Below are 17,796 nucleotides of genomic sequence, written 5' to 3' on the forward strand. Positions count from 1 at the left end.
CAGAGGGGCCTTCAGGGAACGGGGGGGGGGGTTTGGATGGGCCAGAGTCCCGGGGTGGGGGCAGATAGGAGGTGGGGGCTGGGCCACAACTCCCTCCCCTAACCAGTTGAAACCGAGTACAGCCCTGCCCTGCCCCGCCCTGCATGTCTGAAGGATCCCTGAGCCCCTTTTCCCCCATGATGTCCCGAGCCGCCTCCCCACCCTCAGCACCGGGCTGGTCCCCTCAGTGCCACTGCCAGGTTAGGCTGCTGCCCCCCGCAGAGCTTAGCTGGCCCCAGTGCCACCCCAGGCTGCTTGCTTGACTGCTCCCCGCCCCCAGCATCTGATCTGACCCTCCTCGCACAGGCTGGCCCAAGTTCCACTCTGGGCTGCTGGCGGGCCAGAGCTCCAGGCCACTGGCTGGAGCCAAGCCCCTGCTGCTTCAGGGTAGAATGGGAGGGAGGTCTCGTAAAGTCACGAAATAGGTGACAGAATCGTATCCTTAACTATCACCAACGGATCCTTCCTCGTTGCCTTCAGAAGTCTGTCCAATGTTAGTAATACATCATGTCTTGGCTCCTGGAAGGCAGCTCGCTGTCATGTTGCCCACCTGTCCTGGCTTTCATTTTTTACCCCACACCGCAGTACTCATCACTGCTGGAGAGGTGATACCAGACTAGATGGACTGTTGTTCCCATCTCGCAGAGCAGGTCCTATGTCCCCAAATCCTGCTTGAGGCTTGGAGTGCAGATGACACCAACACGTGTTTTAACCACAATACTGGACCATGATTTGGGAAGAGAATGAAACCACTGAATATGGTTCTTTATTTATACTGGGCAGCGCACACAAGCCCAGGGCCCCGTTTGCTAGGAACCATAACAGCAGCAAGGCGCCCCCGCGACCCGGTCCCCGCAGGGCGCACGGTGCGCTGAACCCTCCGGAGCACAACCCCTGTTGGGACCCCCGAAACGCAGCCGTTTGCCGTGCAGCCGGCAGCTCGTTTTTGTCGCGGGGGGGCTTCCCCCCGAAAGGGGCGGGCGGGGCCGCCGGGGCACTCTGGGGTGAGGCTCCCCAGGGGAGGGGCCGGCTCCCCACCGCGCCTGAGCCAGGCCCTGTCTCCAGGCCGGGACCTGCAGCGGCCTCGCTCGCTCGCTCGCCGCGTGTGGCCTTCGCGTCGGCGTCAGGACACGTCCCTTGCGGGGGCCGCTCCCCTCCTACCCCACAGCGGGCTCGCCCCACGACCCGGCCAGGAGACAAGATGGCGGCGGCCCCGCCGCACCCACAATGCTCCGCGGGCAGCCGGGTTTCCGGGTGTGGGCACTGGGGGCGGCGGGGCGGACGCACTGGGGGAGCCGGCAGAGAGCCGAGGGAGGCGCCTTGCGGCGGAGCCTGTCCCCGGGTGCGGAGGAGGCTTCCCGGACCGATGCGAGCGGGCGCCACGCTCGGACCATGAGGCTCCGGCTCTGTTCGCTGGTCCCTGCCCTCGTCCTGCTCCTTCTGCTGCGGGCGCCCGTACTCGGGGCGCTCGACCACCCGCCGCGCCCAGCGGGGCAGCGCCTCAGTAAGGGCTGGGCTGGGCTGGGGGGAGGGGAGACTGCTGTTGGGGGAGGGGGAGACTGCTGGGGACGGGGCAAGGGGAGGCGTGACCGCTGCTGGGGGGCGGGGAGAAAGGGAGCCATGGACGCTGTATGGAGGGGGAAGGAAGGACCTAGCAGCAGGGGTGGGTAAGGAGCAGGGTGATCAGTACGTGGGTGGGTGGGACATGCCAGTGCTAGGAGAAAGGAGAGGAATGGTCACCCTGTGTGGGAGGGGAGGAGTGACCATAGTATGGGGGCGGGTGAGGGGAGGAGCGATCCCTGTATGGGGGAGGAGAGGAGAGGAGAGATCATTGCATGGGGCAGAGCATAGGAGAGATCATTGTTTGGGAGTGAGGGAGGGAAGAATTGTGCCAGAGACCACTGCTGGGGGAAGGGGAGGAGTGATCAATTTATTTTGGGCTGGGGGGGGGTGTGCACTTCTGTACCTGTGTACATAAACGCACCCTGCTGGAGAGAGCAGTGACCCAGGGACTAGGCAAGGAAGAACTGGACTGGTTCTCAGGATGGTTGGGGTCAGTTCCTGGCTCTGCCACAGACTTTGTATTGTTATTAATCGTGTTTATTATGGTAGCTTCTGCAGACTAGTGGCAAACACTGGACAAACACAGAGCAAATTCCTGCCTGTTGTTTTGGTGGTGTCTCTATTCCAAATCATATGTTTACATCCAAAACTGAGTTTACTGCATTTAAACAAAATATCAGTTTTCCACCATATTAGATGTTGTATTTAAACACAGGATAACTTTGGCCTCCATCTCCATAACAGTGATTCTTCAACCAGCACTGTGAAATGGTCAGTGTTTGTAGGACTATCCATTCATAGCTGACAACTTAATCTGCCAGGTGGGAAATTTCGTCATTAATGAAGCCTCCGTGAAAGTGAATGTCTCCTTTGCATTGAGATAAATCAATTCATGCACACCTCTTGCTATCACAATAGCCACTGTGCACGCTTCCTATCTGTTACTAAGCCTACTTTAATGTGTGGGCACACTATACAGAGGGTGGTTACATGTCCCGAAGTGCTGTACATAAGAACAACCATACTGGGTCAAGACCAAAGATCCATCTAGCCCAGTATCCTGTCTTCCAACAGTGGCCAACGCCAGGTGTCCCAGAGGGAATGAACAGAACAGGTAATCATAAAGCGATCTCTCTCCAGCCAGCCATCTCCACCCTCTGACAAACCGAGGCTAGGAACACCATTCCCATCCTGGCTAATAGCCATTAATGGACTTAACCTCTATGAATTTATCCAGTTCTCTTTTAAACACTGTTATAGTCCTAGCCTTTACAACCTCCTCAGGCAAGGAGTTCCACAAGTTGACTGTGTGCTGTGTGAAGAAGAATGTCCTTTTATTTGTTTTAAACCTGTCCATTAATTTCATTTGGTGACCACTAGTTCTTGTATTATGGTAATAAGTAAATGACTTTTCCTTATCTACTTTCTCCAGATCACTCATGATTTTATATACCTCTATCATATCCCCCCTTAGTCTCCTCTTTTCCAAGCTGAAAAGTCCTAACTTCTTTAATCTCTCATCATATGGGACCTATTTCAAACCCCTAATCATTTTAGTTGCCCTTCTCTGAACCTTTTCTAGTGCCCGTATATCTTTTTTGAGATGAGGAAACCACATCTGTACGCAGTATTCGAGTTGTGGGCATACCATAAGGGCAATAAGATATTATCCTTCTTATTCTCTGTCCCCTTTTTAATGATTCCTAACATCCTATTTGCTTTTTTGACTGCCTCTGCACACTGCGTGGACCTCTTCAGAGAATTATCCACGATGACTCCAAGATCTCTTTCCTGATTCATTGTAGCTAAATTAGCTCCCATCATATTGTATGTATAGTTGGAGTTATTTTTTCCAATGTGCATTACTTTACATTTATCCACATTAAATTTCATTTGCCATTTTGTTGCCCAATCACTTAGTTTTGTGAAATCTTTTTGAAGTTCTTCACAGTCTGCTTTGGTCTTAACTATCTTGAGCAGTTTAGTATCATCTGCAAACTTTGCCACCTCACTGTTTACCCTTTTCTCCAGATCATTTATGAATAAGTTGAACAGGAATGGTCCTAGGACTGACCCTTGGGGAACACCACTAGTTAACCCCCTCGTTCTGAGAATTTACCATTAATTCCTACCCTTTGTTCCCTGTCTTTTAACCAGTTCTCAGTCCATGAATGGACCTTCCCTCTTATCCCATGACAGCTTAATTTACGTAAGAGCCTTTGGTGAGAGACCTTGTCAAAGGCTTTCTGGAAAACTAAGTACACTATGTCCACTAGATCCCCCTTGTTTGTTGACCCCTTCAGAGAAGTCTAATAGATTAGTAAGACACGATTTCCCGTTACAGAAACCATGTTTACTTTTGCCCAACAATTTGTGTTCTTCTAGGTGTCTGGCAATTTTATTCTTTACTATTGTTTTGACTAATTTGCCCGGTATCGACCTTAGACTTACCGGTCTGTAATTGCCGGGATCATGTCTAGAGCCCTTTTTAAATATTGGTGTTACATTAGCTATCTTCCAGTCATTGGGTACAGAGGCCGATTTAAAGGACAGGTTACGAACCCTAGTTCAGGGATAGGCAACCTATGGCATGTGTGCCAAAGGTGGCACGCAAGCTGATTTTCAGTGGCACTCACACTGCCTGGAGGCTAGCCACCAGTCTGGAGGCTAACCACCAGTCTGGAGGCTCTGCCTTTTAATTTAATTTTAAATGAAACTTCATAAACATTTTAAAAACCTTATTTACTTTATATACAACAATAGTTTAGTTATATATTATAGACCTATAGAAAGAGAGCTTCTAAAAACATTAAAATGTATTACTGGCATGCGAAATCTTAAATCATAGTGAATAAATGAAGACTTGGCACACCACTTCTGAAAGGTTGCTGACCCGTGCCCTAGTTAATAGTTCTGCAACTTCACATTTGAGTTCTATCAGAACTCTTGGGTGAATGTGATCCGGTCCCGGTGACTTGTTAATGTTGAGTTTATCAATTAATTCCAAAACCTCCTCTAGTGGCACTTCAATCTGTGACAGTTCCTCAGATTTGTCACCTGCAAAAGCCGGCTCAGGTTTGGGAATCTCCCTAACATCCTCAGCTGTGAAGACTGAAGCAAAGAATCCATTTAGTTTCTCCGCAATGACTTTATCGTTTTTAAGCGCTCCTTTTGTATCTCAATCATTGAGGGGCCCACTGGTTGTTTAGCAGGCTTCCTGCTTCTGATGTACTTTAAAAACATCTTGTTGTTATCCTTTGAGATTTTGGCTAGCCATTTTTCAGACTCCACTTTGGTTTTTCTTATTACATTTTTATACTTAATTTGTCAGTGTTTATGCTCCTTTCTATTTACCTCACTAGGATTTGACTTCCACTTTTTAAAGGAAGTCTTTTTATCTCTCACTGCTTCTTTTACATGGTTATTAAGCCACGGTGGCTCTTTTTTAGTTCTTTTACTGTGTTTCTTAATTTGGGGTATACATTTAAGTTGGGCCTCTATTATGGTGTCTTTAAAAAGCACCCATGCAGCTTGCAGGGATTTCACTTTAGTCACTATACCTTTTAATTTCTGTTTAACCCCCTCATTTTTGCGTAGTTACTCTTTTTGAAATTAAATGCCAGAGTGTTGGGCCATTGAGATGTTCTTCCCACCGCAAGGATGTTAAATATTGTTACACTATGGTCACTGTTTCCACATATAGCCACTGATGGATCTATCCTCCATGAATTTGTCTAGTTCTTTTTTGAACCCTGTTATGGTTTTGGCCTTCACAGCATCCTCTGGCAAGGAGTTCCACTGGTTGACTGTGCATGTTGGGGAAAAAAATACTTACTTTTGTGTGTTTTAAACCTGCTGCCTATTTCATTTGATGACCCCTAATTCTTGTGTTATAAGGAGGAGTAAATAACACTTCCTTATTTACTTTCTCCACACCAGTCATGATTTTGTAGACCTCTATTATTATCCCCCCTTAGCTGTCTTTTTTCCAAGCTGAAAAGTCCCAGTCTTATTAATCTCTCCTCATACAGAAACTGTTCCATACCCTTAATCATTTTTGTTGCCCTTTTCTGAATGGTTTCCAATTCCAATATATCTTTTTTTGAGATGGAGTGACCACGTCTGCACGCAGTATTCATGGTATACCCACATCTTGGATTTATATACAGACAATATGATATTTTCTGTCTTCTTATCTATCCCTTTCTTAGTGATTCTCAACATTCTGTTTCACTTTGTAGCCTTTCAGCACCTCACAAGCAGCAGTGAGTTCTTCCTCACTACCCCAGTGTGAGGCAGGGAAGAGCTGCTATCGCCATTTTACAGCCAGGGAACAGAAGTGCAGGGTAAATTAAGTTATCTGAGCAAGCCCAAACAGTCCTGTGAAGAGAGATTGAAAAGTTTGGGATTGTTTACTGTAGAAAGGAGACAAGATAAAATTGTAAATAATGATTGGTACAGGAGAAGTAGATTAGGAATTCCTGTCTCATGACAGAATAACAAGTGGACATTAAATGAAGTAAAAAAGTGGAAAATTCAAAACTGATAAAAGGAAATACTTTTGCACGCAACGTGTGATTAGACTGTGGAACCTGTTGCTACAGGAAGTCGTTAAATTCTTCACTTCAGGTTGTAAAAAGTTTTTGGATATTTATATGAATTCAAGAATATTAAGAGTTGTCTTAACGAATGGCAACTTAGTGTTCGTAAAGAATATTGTGCTTCAGGGCATGGGGCAATTTCAAAGGCTATGTTTACGCTGCAGTCGATGTGCAATTGAAGCTGTGGTTGCAGTTTAGGTAGACATTACTGTGCTTTAATTTAGCTAGCATGGCTAAAAATAGCAGTGAAGACAGGGTGGCACTGGCTGTAGTGTGAACTGTAGAAGACCACCTGGAACCCTGGGTATGTACATAGTCATGCTGGTAACCTGTGCAGTGTCGCCACATGTTCGTTACTATTTTTAACACTGCTAGCTAGAATAAAGCCAATGCAGGTATGCCTACCTGAGCTGTAGACATTGCCTACCTCACCAGGATGAGACTTGGGTAAGGGGGCGGGGGAGGGGGATTATACCACAGCTACTCCTACTAGAGGGTTCTTACACCTACTCTAGTGCATCTGGTACTGACCACGATGAAAGACAGGTTATTGGACTAGAGGAGCTTTGGGTCTGATCCACGGTGGCAATTCCTAAGTTCCTGTGAAAAAAAACTTCCTGGAAGGAGAACATTTAAAAGCCCCTTAACAAATCGGTACTCAAAAACCAGGAAACTGTTTTCTAAAAACTGGCTTCATAAAAGTGTCATGGAACAGCCAAATTCCATCTTCCTTTTGGTATGCTGAGAGTATAGGGCTCATCCCTGCAAATTCTTCCTCACAGAAGTAATCCCACTGACTTCAGTGGGACTACTTGTATGGGTAATTGTTTATGGGACTGAGCCATAGTTTATCAGTGACTTTCCTTACAGAGAACTGAAATTTTTCAAACATGTGACACTGCCTTCTGAAGTATCTATCGTTTTTATTGCTTTGAACAGGCTCACTGATTTTGAATAATGCATGCAGTAAGAAGTAGTCACCAGTAGGTTTAATATTTTTCTTACGTTATCAGTAAAATTATATATGCTTTGCCAATCATCACAAATTGCAGACATCATGCAGGTTAGCAAAAGAATAAGAGCAAGATACTCATTCAAATTATTTTCATATGTAGCTTTTGCTTTCCTTAAGATCTGTCTGTCACCGCGCCTATAAAAATAATTATGGCCCAAGGAGAAAATGGTTTTGCATTTCTGTCTGAATTTTTGTACCTGTTGTTATTACAGATAATAAGTATGAGATTGACTTAAGCCTTTTTTACACAGGAAAGCTTTGTGTTGTTTAATGGTATAACTTTAGTTTTTCTGACAAACTCACTTGTGTGGACACAAGTTATTTTTTCAATTTATCTGGCATCTTATCCCATTTTACTTTGCTTTGGAAGTGATATAATTCTGTTATGAAATGAGTTACATCCACACAATCCTTATACTGGTGTATTTTGAATGTACTATACTGTTTCAGGCAGTCCTCCCGCTTATATCACACATTATATTGCTTCATACCTAGACCAGCTTGTCTGTTAACTGCTTTCAGTGAGGCCATTATGGACCTGGTTAAGACCTCGTGGCAGATCCCTTCCCCCATATCAAAAAGGGCTGAATGAAAAAACTTTGTTCCTGCCTAGAGTTATGAGTTCCTGTACGCCCATTACCCCTTAGGATCCCTGCCGGTAGCTGCTGCCAATGAGAAAGACGGGGTCATCGGGTTGCAACCCCAAACACAAAAGCATCAAAGAGATTAGACTTGTTCGGCAGGAAAGTTTATTCTATGAGACAGTTACAGCTCAGAATTGCAAACCATCAGGTGCTGCTGGACAGGTTTGATTTTAACATGTGGGACTCCATGTGGAAATTCAAGGACTTGCTCCCACAAGAGACTAGACAAGAATTCTCTCTTGTGGATGAAGGAAAATCAGTGGCAAGGGTCACATTACAAGTGCAGCGGTTCATGGCTGCAGTGATTGGGACTCCTGCAGAGGTCCAGCAAACCCTTCAGGACCTACATTTCAAAGGAGCTTTGCTCTTTTTAGAACAGACTTATGTGAAGCTTCATGGTCTAAAAGACTCCAGGACAACCCTTAAGTCCATTGGATTGTACATACCAGTTCCTTCAAAGAAGCACTGTAGACCTCAACAGCCCGTCCGATACTCTGCTCCGACTCCCCATCAAGATCTGCAGAGAAAGAGAAATGGGTTTTAGCAGGGCTTTGGAGCTATGCTCCAGCTCCACTGCTCCCGAGCTGCTCTGTGCTCCAGCTCCGAGCTCCACTCCAAAGCCCTGGGTTTTAGGCATAGGCCACCACTCCCTTCTATCTTGACATCAATGCCTGCCCCACCCAAACATCCAGGGGGTTCTAAGCAGGCATTTTGATGGGACACTCTATGACATTGTACCAGTTCCTGTGATGACAGACCCTGTTTCTCCTTTATTTGCAAACTGCCTTTCCCACTTCTTCTGTGCTTGGTCCCATATCACTATGGACAGTTGGATATTGAGCATGATTGAGCTGGATACACCCTCCAGTTTATTTCTTCCCCTCCTTCCCATCCTCCCTCCCCTTCCGTCTTCAGGGACCCCTCTCATGAAGAACTTCTGCCCTAGGAAGTTCAATCTCAACCCTTGGGTGGGAGCCGTGGAAGAGGCTCTGCAGAATTTAAGAGGGAAGAGGCTCTTCTCCCGTTATTTCCTAATTCCAAAAGCCAAGGGAGGTCTCAGAAAGATTTTAGATGTGCGTCAGCTCAGTAACTATCTCAACAAAATAAAGTTCAGCATGATCACCCTGGCATCCGTTATCCCCTCCCAGGATCCCATGGATTGGTACAATGTCCTCGATTTAAGAGATGTTATTTTCATATATCGCTATAACAAGGACACAGAAGGTTCTTCAGGTTCAAGGTGAACCACTTACACTGCCAATTCATGGTCTTCCCATTCGGTCTGTCTGCAGCTCCATGGGTGTTTACAAAATGTATGGCAGTAGTGATAGCTTTCTTGAGAAGGTTGGGGGTGCAGGTTTACCCTGATCTAAATGACTGGCTAGTCAAGGGCTGGTCCAGGGGTCAGGTAGTGTCCAACATTCGACTTACCCAGTCAATGTTCAAGGCCCTAGGCCTTCTGGTAAATGCAGAAAAATCTACTCTTGCTCCAGTGCAGAGGACAGAGTTAATTGGACTGATGTTCGACTCTGCTAAGGCTAGGGCCTATCTCCCAGAGGTACAATTCCAGTCAGATGCCTGATAACATACCTAAGAGATCATCCAATTACAACAGCCTGAAATTGTATGAGGCTTTTAGGTCACATGATGTCATGCACATACATGGTACAACGTAGAAGGCTATACTTCAGACCCCTCCAGACGTGGTTAGCCTCAGTGTACTTGCCAGGCCGCCACCATCTGGGCTGCCTCAATTGGTGGCTGGATCTGCTCACTATTTGTGCGGGCTTTCCCTTTTTATGCCCTCAGCCATCAATGACCCTGATCTCAAACATATCAGGGCTAGGGTGGGGCCTCTCCAGACTTAAGGCCTTTTGTCTTTGGCAGAACTTTCACCCCATATCAACGTTGGGGAACTCAGAGCAGTTCGCCTGGCCTATCAGGCCTTCCTGCCGCACATTACAAGCAGAAATTTGTTTGTTCTCATAGACAATACTGCAGTCATGTTTTATCAACAAACAGGGAGGAGTTCACTCTTCCCTCCTTTATCAAGAAGCAATACAGCTATGGGAGTTTTGCATAGTCCACTCAATCAACCTTGAGGTCTCTTACCTTCCAGGAATGCAAAATGAGCTGGCAAATTGCCTCAGCAGATCTTTCTCCAGTCACCACTAGTGGTCCCTTCGTCCAGATGTGGTAAGAGACATTTTCCAGCAGTGGCGAATTCCCTGGATAGACCTATTTGCAAATAGGTAGAAGAGTGTCACCAATTCTACTCCCTACAAGGCCACAGTCCAGGTATCATGGATGCCTTCCTACTGTCTTTGATGAGACATCTTTACTATGCTTTCCCCCCCTTTTCTGCTTGTGCACAGAGCAGTGCTAAAGATAAAGAGGGACCAGGTTATTCTGATAGTCCTAGCATGAGCCCGTCAAAACTGGTTCTCCACTCTACTAGATCTCTGTGGCAACTGTAATCCTGCTGTGGTCGCAGCCGGAGCTGATTTCCCAGGACCATGGTTGGCTGCTCCAGCTGAACCTGAGATCCTGTCATCTAATGGCCTGGAAGCTCCATGGCTAACTGCCAGGGAGCAGACTTGCTTAGAGCAAGTTCATCAGATCACTCATGTGCTCATCCATACACGACGTCCTTGAATATCTATTGCACTGAAACAACAAGGCTTAGCAATCTCCTCAGTCAAGGTTCACCTTGCAATAATATCAGCTTTCAACTCTTGTATGGATAACTGGTCCATTTTTTTCAAATGACATGTCTGTCCAATTCCTCAAAGGCCTAGAAAGGTTATACCCTCAAGTAATAGAGTCCGTTCCCCCTGGGAACTGAAGTTGGTCTTTTTGAAACTTATGGGACCAACATTTGAACCTTTGGCAACTTGCTCCTTATTGTACTCCTCCCAGAAAGTGGGTTTTTTAGTGGCCATCACTTTGGCCAGAAGGGTCTTCAGACTCTGTGCCCTCATATCAGAGCCTCCATGCAGTCTTCTTTAAAGATAAGGTGTATTTACGTGTGTCCACCTTCCCCCCTCCCTGCCCAGTTTCCTCCCAAAAGTGGTTTTGTAATTTCGTAGCAATCAGGTAACATGCCTACCTGTCTCCTACCCAAAGCCACATGCAAATAGGAATGAACGTCTTCACTCATTGGATGTTAGGGAAACCCTAGCTTTCTACATAGAGAAAACTAAATAATTCCAAAGGTCCACCCAATTGTTGTTAGTTGTAGCTAACAGGATTAAGGGTCTCCTAATCTTTTCACAGACAATTTCGTCCTGGATCACTTCATGTATATTCATATGTACGGTCTTGTTATGTTCAGGCAGGTGTTTTGCCACCAACTAACTTGACTGCTCATTCCACAAGGTCGCAAGCATTCTCAGCAGCATTAGCACAGATCCTTATTCAGGACATTTGTAAAGCAGTGACCTGGTCATCGGTGCACACATTCTCCTCCCTTTACGCCATCGCTCAGCATGCCAAAGACAATGCAGATTTGGTCGAGCAGTTCTGCAGTCTGCGTGACCATGAACTCCAGTCCCTCCACCTATTTAACTGCTTGGAAGTCACCTGGAGTGGAATGCACATGAGCAATCACTCAAAGAAGAATGAGTGGTTACCAGTCTTCCGTAACTGTTGTTCTTTGAGATGTGTTGCAAATGTCCATTCCATGACTTGCCCTCCTGCCCCTCTACATTAGAATTTTCTGGAAAGAAGTAACTTAGGAGGTTGTGGGGTTGGCTGGGCACTTTACGCCGGCACTATCAGCATGCGTCAGCAGAGGGCACTTGAGCCACCCCAACAAGTACCACTAAGGGAAAAATTTCTGGTGACTGTGCTCGGGGTGCGCACACATCTGGAGCGGAATAGACATGTGAAACACATCTCAAAGAAAACAGTTAACAGAAGGTTAGTAACCTTTTCTTCTAACCTGTCTTGGCAAGTAAGGGTGGTTGGCAGCAAGCTCTGTGAACCAGTTTAGCTGGAAATGGGTTTAAAACAAGTTTTTAAAACTTGTTCCTTGTTTCTTGGCCCATGATAAATAGCCCAACTTACACAACCAATTCTTGCTTTGAGCCATTTTTACACACAGGTATTCCTGTGTAATGTGCTAACAACAGGCAAAAAAAAAAAAAAAAAACTTATTTAGATTGATAGAAACACAGAAATTGCCTATCTACTTATGGGATAGATGAGACTAGAGCAGTGGCTCTCAATATTTCCAGACTACTGTACCCCTTTCAGGAGTCTGATTTGTCTTGCATTCTTCCACGTTACACCTCACTAAAAAAACTATTTGCTTACAAAATCAGACATAAAAATACAGAAATGTCACAGCACACTATTACTGAAAAATTGCATACTTTTCTAACTTTTGCCATATAATTATAAAATAAATCAAGAGGAATATAACTATTGTACTTAAATTTCAGTGTGTAGTTTATAGAGCAATAGAAAGAAGTCATTGTCTGTATGAAATTTTAGTTTGTACTGACTTTGCTAGTGCTTTTATGTAAAACTAGGCGAATATCTAGATGAATTGATCTACTTCCTGGAAGACCTCTGTGTATCCCCAGGGGTACCCATACCCCTGATTGAGAACCACTGAACTAGAGTCTGTTTTGTGTCATCTATATAGTCACTTAACTTGTATCAAAGACTTTCATTTGTGTTTCCTGGATTGGATTCGAATTTCAGATCGTGAATTATGTTTGTAATGAAATTAGGTCTTCTATCAAAACATTGCTACTGTATAAAGTGGAGCTAAAGAGTATCTTGGGGTTTTTATCATAGGAGAATATACTCAGGATTCAGGTAGAATAATAAATTAAATTGAGGCACTGAAAAAATTAGAAATTGTAGTAATTATTGTGATTTGACTAGAGTTTATGTACCTTTAGATAACCCTAGGTGGGATTTTAAAAATGTTAATTACACCTTCTAGGTTAAAATTCTGTTTTTAGACAAATTTGACCTTTGTGTATAAGTGAGAGGATTCAAAAGCATGTTTATAAAATGGCTGACTTGATATTTTTTTGCTACATTTTATTTATTGCTTTCAGGGCAATACATTGGATATGAGATAATGGGAACTTATTTTGTTGATCATAGAAATTAAGGATGTTGAAAGATGTGAGTAGCACTTTAATTGGTAGCTGAACATTGGACGTTTCCTAAAAATGTATAGTTACCTCTACTTCTGATTAAGAATGTGTGGCCCCCTGCAATAATAAAGACCTTAGTTCTATGGTCATGTATTAGATCTGATACAATGCTTGTTAAAAAGTAACTTTTTAAAAAAAAATATTTGCCTGTGCTCAGGTGGGATCTGAAAAGTCTTAACCCCACTGAAATAAAAATATTTTAACCTGCCTAATGTCCCACATGGCTTGGATATGAAAGGAGAGAGAGGGAGGAATCAAAGGTGACCTCAAAGTTATGAACATGGGAGACAAGCGTGGTGGTGGTTTCAGTTTTGGGAAGAGGGCCTGGGGGCCATCTTTGTGGCAGCAAAATATCAAAGGAAAGCGAGAGTGAGTTATAGATGTGGGACTGCGGAGAGGGAGGGGTTTGGGATATAGAGTTGGGAGTCATCAATATAAATGTGATCATAGCTGAAACCAGGGGAGCATATGACACTTACCAAGGAGAGATTACAGAAGAAGAGTAGAAGAGGGCCAAGGATGGAGCCAATCTGGACTCTGTCAGAAAGAGGAGAAGTTAGAGCCTTGGAAAGAAACTACTGGGGATCAGAAAGGAAAGATCTGAGCCAGCACAGTGTCATGGAAGCCCAGAGGGGGAAGGCTGGGGAGGGAGGAATGGGAAAGTCTGACCATGTCAAAGGCAGTGGAAGGCTAGTGGAGAATGAAAGCGGAAGAGGTGGTTAAACTTGGCCAAAACACATTTGCTTACTGTGGCCTCAGTCCTTTTTTACTGAGCTGTGTACAGTTGGACCCTGGTGCAGGATCGGAGCTTATTCTGTTGAACTACTTACAGTTCATCTTTAACAAAGGCTGGGTAAAGAAGTAACTTGAGTTTCTCCTGTCTGTAAGTTTTTAAACATATTTTATTGATAAAGCGGCACCAGTGTTAAGCAGATACTATTAGATTCTTTTTTTCTCCTTTTGATATCTGAGCTAATTGACTGAATAATACCTGGCAACAGCACGTCTTGTATGTTGCAAGAAATATTTTTTTTATTCATCCTAAATGTGTTTGCATTTAAGTCAACAAGTGCTTTCTTGTTCATTTAGTACAATAAGTAGAAGTGTCAGAATAGCAGGTTGTGTCATTTGTTACTTTACATATCTGTAAGTCTTCTTATTCAGCTGTTCTATCAACTGTACAGTCCTAGTTTCTTTTAATATTTCCTTGTGTGTCAATAAGGTAACTCCAGAGATGCTACCAGAGAAGATTGTGGGGGGGCTGGCCTCCTGAAGCCATTTGCCTAACAAAAGAGACTATTCTCCTTAGCTGAGATCATTGAAAGAGGCTGAGATTTATTGCACAGAATCTAGAGATGGAAAAGACTCACTGGGTGATCTAATTGCCCCTCTTCTAGTTTTTAATTTTTCCCAAACACTGCTGCATGAGAGAAGCTGACATAGGGCAATGAGTGTCAAAAAGAAAGCAGAATCCCATACCTCTCAGCCTTCGGAGAGTTCAGTGTGTGACAGGAGTCATCTAGATGTGTGACAAATGACTGAATTGTGGAACACCTGTTTATTGCTTACTGCACCCTAAGCAACCAATTACAATGGTTTTGAAGTATGAAATTTGACTTTAAGGATTTTTTTCTCATTGTGTGAATCAAATCAGTTTTGCATTTGGAAACAATGCAAACTACGACGATGCTGCCTGTAACAGATTGTTTTGCACCAGTGAGAAAACATCCTTAGGAACAGGTTTTTCTGCTTGAAAACCCGTTATAATCTGTTGTGGGTTCTTTAAATCTGGGAATTGCAAACGGTTGTTAGGTAGTGTGGTTGCATCCTCCTTTCTCATATTGCTAAATGGGAACATGGAAGGGTGTCAGGGCGGGGGCGTCTAAGTATGGAATTGCTTGAGAATCACTGATCTGTTCATGATGCAACAAAACACAGGCGTTCCATATTTCATTTGCGTTTGAGGGTGGGAGTGTCCATGCCCTGGCTAGGTCTTCTTGTGCAGTGCCAGAAGGGGGAAGTGGTCCCTGCCCTAGTTTTCCCCATATTAGATTTCTGAAGCTCCCCCAAACCCAATACACACACACACAAATCGATTCACCCTCCTTTACAATTAAATCCAAGTGTCCTCCCTTCTTTCAAGTAACCATGCTACACTGTAGTTGTTGCTCTGCATCTATGGCCCAGGGACCTACCTTGATGGAGGACGGAGGAGAAGACACTGAGGGTCAGGTGTGGTTCCTGAAGCTGCTCCTAATTCTTTTTTTTTTTTTTTCACGCTGATAGTCTTAACCGACTACCTAAGAGCTCAGGAAAAATCAATGGGCTAGGACTGTGGCCTATTTAACTAACAGGCCTGTAAAATTAGAAATCTTAGGATCTTTAGATGAGCAATATCTTAAGACTGTGGTTTGTAGTTGGGCCATTAGGGTGGCTGTCACAGTGCTACTGTAATATATATTAGAGACCCCAGCTGAGATGGGATGGGGAGAAGAAAAGGGGTCCCACTGTGCCTAGGCATTGAACGTATCCATATTGAGATATGTAGGAACTGCCACACTGGTTCAGACCCAAGGTCCATCTAGCCTGTCTCTGACAAGTACCGCACCAGGTGTTTCAGAGGAAGGTGTAAGAATACCAGGATAGTAGATGTCAGATAATCTTCCCCCGATGGGTCTCCTCCTGATCTCTATTAGAGGTTAGAATAAGCCCTGAAACATGGGGTTTAATATCCCTTCAAAATTATCATTAATTATAGCTCTGGATATTATTGATATCCATATAAATATCTAATCACTTTTGAAATCTTAACGTCTTGATCTCAGCAACATTCTTTGGCAATAAGTTCCACAACTTAATCACGCGTTCTGTGAAAAACTATTTCCTTTTTATCAGTTTTGAATTTCCCACCTTTTAATTTAATTGAACATCCCCTTGTTCTGTGTTTGTGAGACAGGAAGAACAGAAGTTCCTGTTCTCCATTCTCTAGATCGTTCATTATTTTATATACTTTTATTGTGTTCCCTCTTATTTGTCCCCTTGAAGAACTTACTGTATAAATAGAGAAGTCAAAGGAAGTATTTTCTACATTTTGCATATGGGGAGTTGAGGTACTGAGAGACTAAAGCCACATTTCTAAAGGTACCTAGGCACCTGAAAATGCAGGTAGAACCTAATGGGTTTTTCAAAAGCAACTAACTCTCAATGGGCCCTAAGTGATTTGCTCAAGGTCACACTGGAAGTCTGTGGCAAAGCTTGGATTTCCCCTCAAATTTCTAGAGTCCCAGTGCAGGGCCATCCATTCTCTAACTATTGCAGGAACTTGTGGGGGACAGGGAATGCCTGAAGGAAACACGTTCAGTTGGGAAAATTTTCTCCCCTCCACCGAAAGGAGGAGGAGAACAGAAGGTGGTTTGGCGTGTATTAGATCAGTGGTTCTCAAACTTTCCAGACTACTGCACCCCTTTTAGGAATCTGATTTGTCTTCCATACCCCAAGTTTCACCTCACTTAAAAACTATTTGCTTACAAAATCAGACCTACAAATACAAAAGTATCACAGTACCAGGGTGAATAAAAATCAATGACTTTTTAAAAACAACAATAATAATAAAAAAATCCGATTTTTTTAGTTAAATTGGATTTTTTTGATAAAATGCTTTTTGAGGAAAAACGTATCTAAATGAATTTTAATTTAAGATACATTATAGCTCAAAGCTATCTCATCATGGAATAGGGATTATAAATTCTAATTCTGTAGAATGAGACAATATATTCATGTAATGTTTAAGAAAATTTTTGTAAATGAGTTCCAATAGTTCATGGATTAGGGACCCAATTTTATGGGGTTCCAGGGGCTTCAGTATAGATTATGGGCTTGGCTACACTGGAGAGTTGCAGCGCTGCTGGTGGGTTTACAGCGCTGCAATTTAGTAACTGTCCACACCTGCAAGGCACATCCAGCGCTGCAACTCCCTGGCTGCAGCACTGGCTGTACACCTGGTCTGCTTGGGGTGTAACAATTGCTGCGCTGGTGATGCAGCGCTGCTCATCAGCTGTGGCCACCAAAAGCGCTGTTATTGGCCTCCAGGGTATTAGGAGGTATCCCAGAATTCCTGTCCACAACAAACCAGAAGAATGGATGAACTCTGAGCTCCCCGGAGCTACTTATCTAAAAAACACAGCTGCTGTTTGCTCCAGCGAGTGACTAAGGCAGGGGAATTGCTTTGGAATGTTCACAGCTGTTTGCTTGAGGAGAGAGGGGAGTCCGTGTTGAGCAGCTGCTTATGTGGTCTGAAGGCTATTTAGGAGTGCATAATTTGCATTTAGTGAATAAGAGGGGGTGGAGGAAGGGGTCAAAACTTTTAGGTGCTGGGTATCTTCCAGTCCTTAGAACTTGCAAGGCAGGGAGCTGAGAACAGTGTCAGCTCCAAAAATCCACTCTCTCTGTCACCCCCACGCTCCCTGTCACACTCCACCCCACCCCCCTGTTTTGAAAAGCACATTGCAGCCACTTGAACGCTGGGATAGCTGCCCACAATGCACCACTCCCAACAGCGCTGCAAATGTGGTCACACTGCAGCGCTGGTAGCTGTCAGTGTGGCCACACTGCAGTGCTTTCCCTACACAGCTGTACAAAGACAGCTGTAACTCCCAGTGCTGTACAACTGTAAGTGTAGCCATACCCTATGTAGGTTAATCTTTCTATGTGCCCAGTGGGACTCAGTGATTGGTCTAGAAGGTACCATCAGAGATGCT

The 17,796-nt window shown here is 44.4% G+C and overlaps 1 protein-coding gene across 1 annotated transcript in view; it reads left to right on the forward strand.

Annotated features, from left to right (window-relative positions):
- The first annotated feature begins 326 nt into the window (after positions 1-326).
- Positions 327-17,796, forward strand: part of ADAM17 (ADAM metallopeptidase domain 17) — a 57,746-nt gene continuing 40,276 nt past the window's right edge. The window contains exon 1 of the mRNA XM_030555451.1: positions 327-1,543. Coding sequence (XP_030411311.1) covers positions 1,267-1,543 — 277 coding nt within the window. The 5' untranslated portion in view covers positions 327-1,266. The remainder of the gene's footprint in view (positions 1,544-17,796) is intronic.

The sequence above is a fragment of the Gopherus evgoodei genome, chromosome 3 (assembly GCF_007399415.2).
Source record: "Gopherus evgoodei ecotype Sinaloan lineage chromosome 3, rGopEvg1_v1.p, whole genome shotgun sequence".
Classification (NCBI taxonomy): Eukaryota; Metazoa; Chordata; order Testudines; family Testudinidae; genus Gopherus; species Gopherus evgoodei.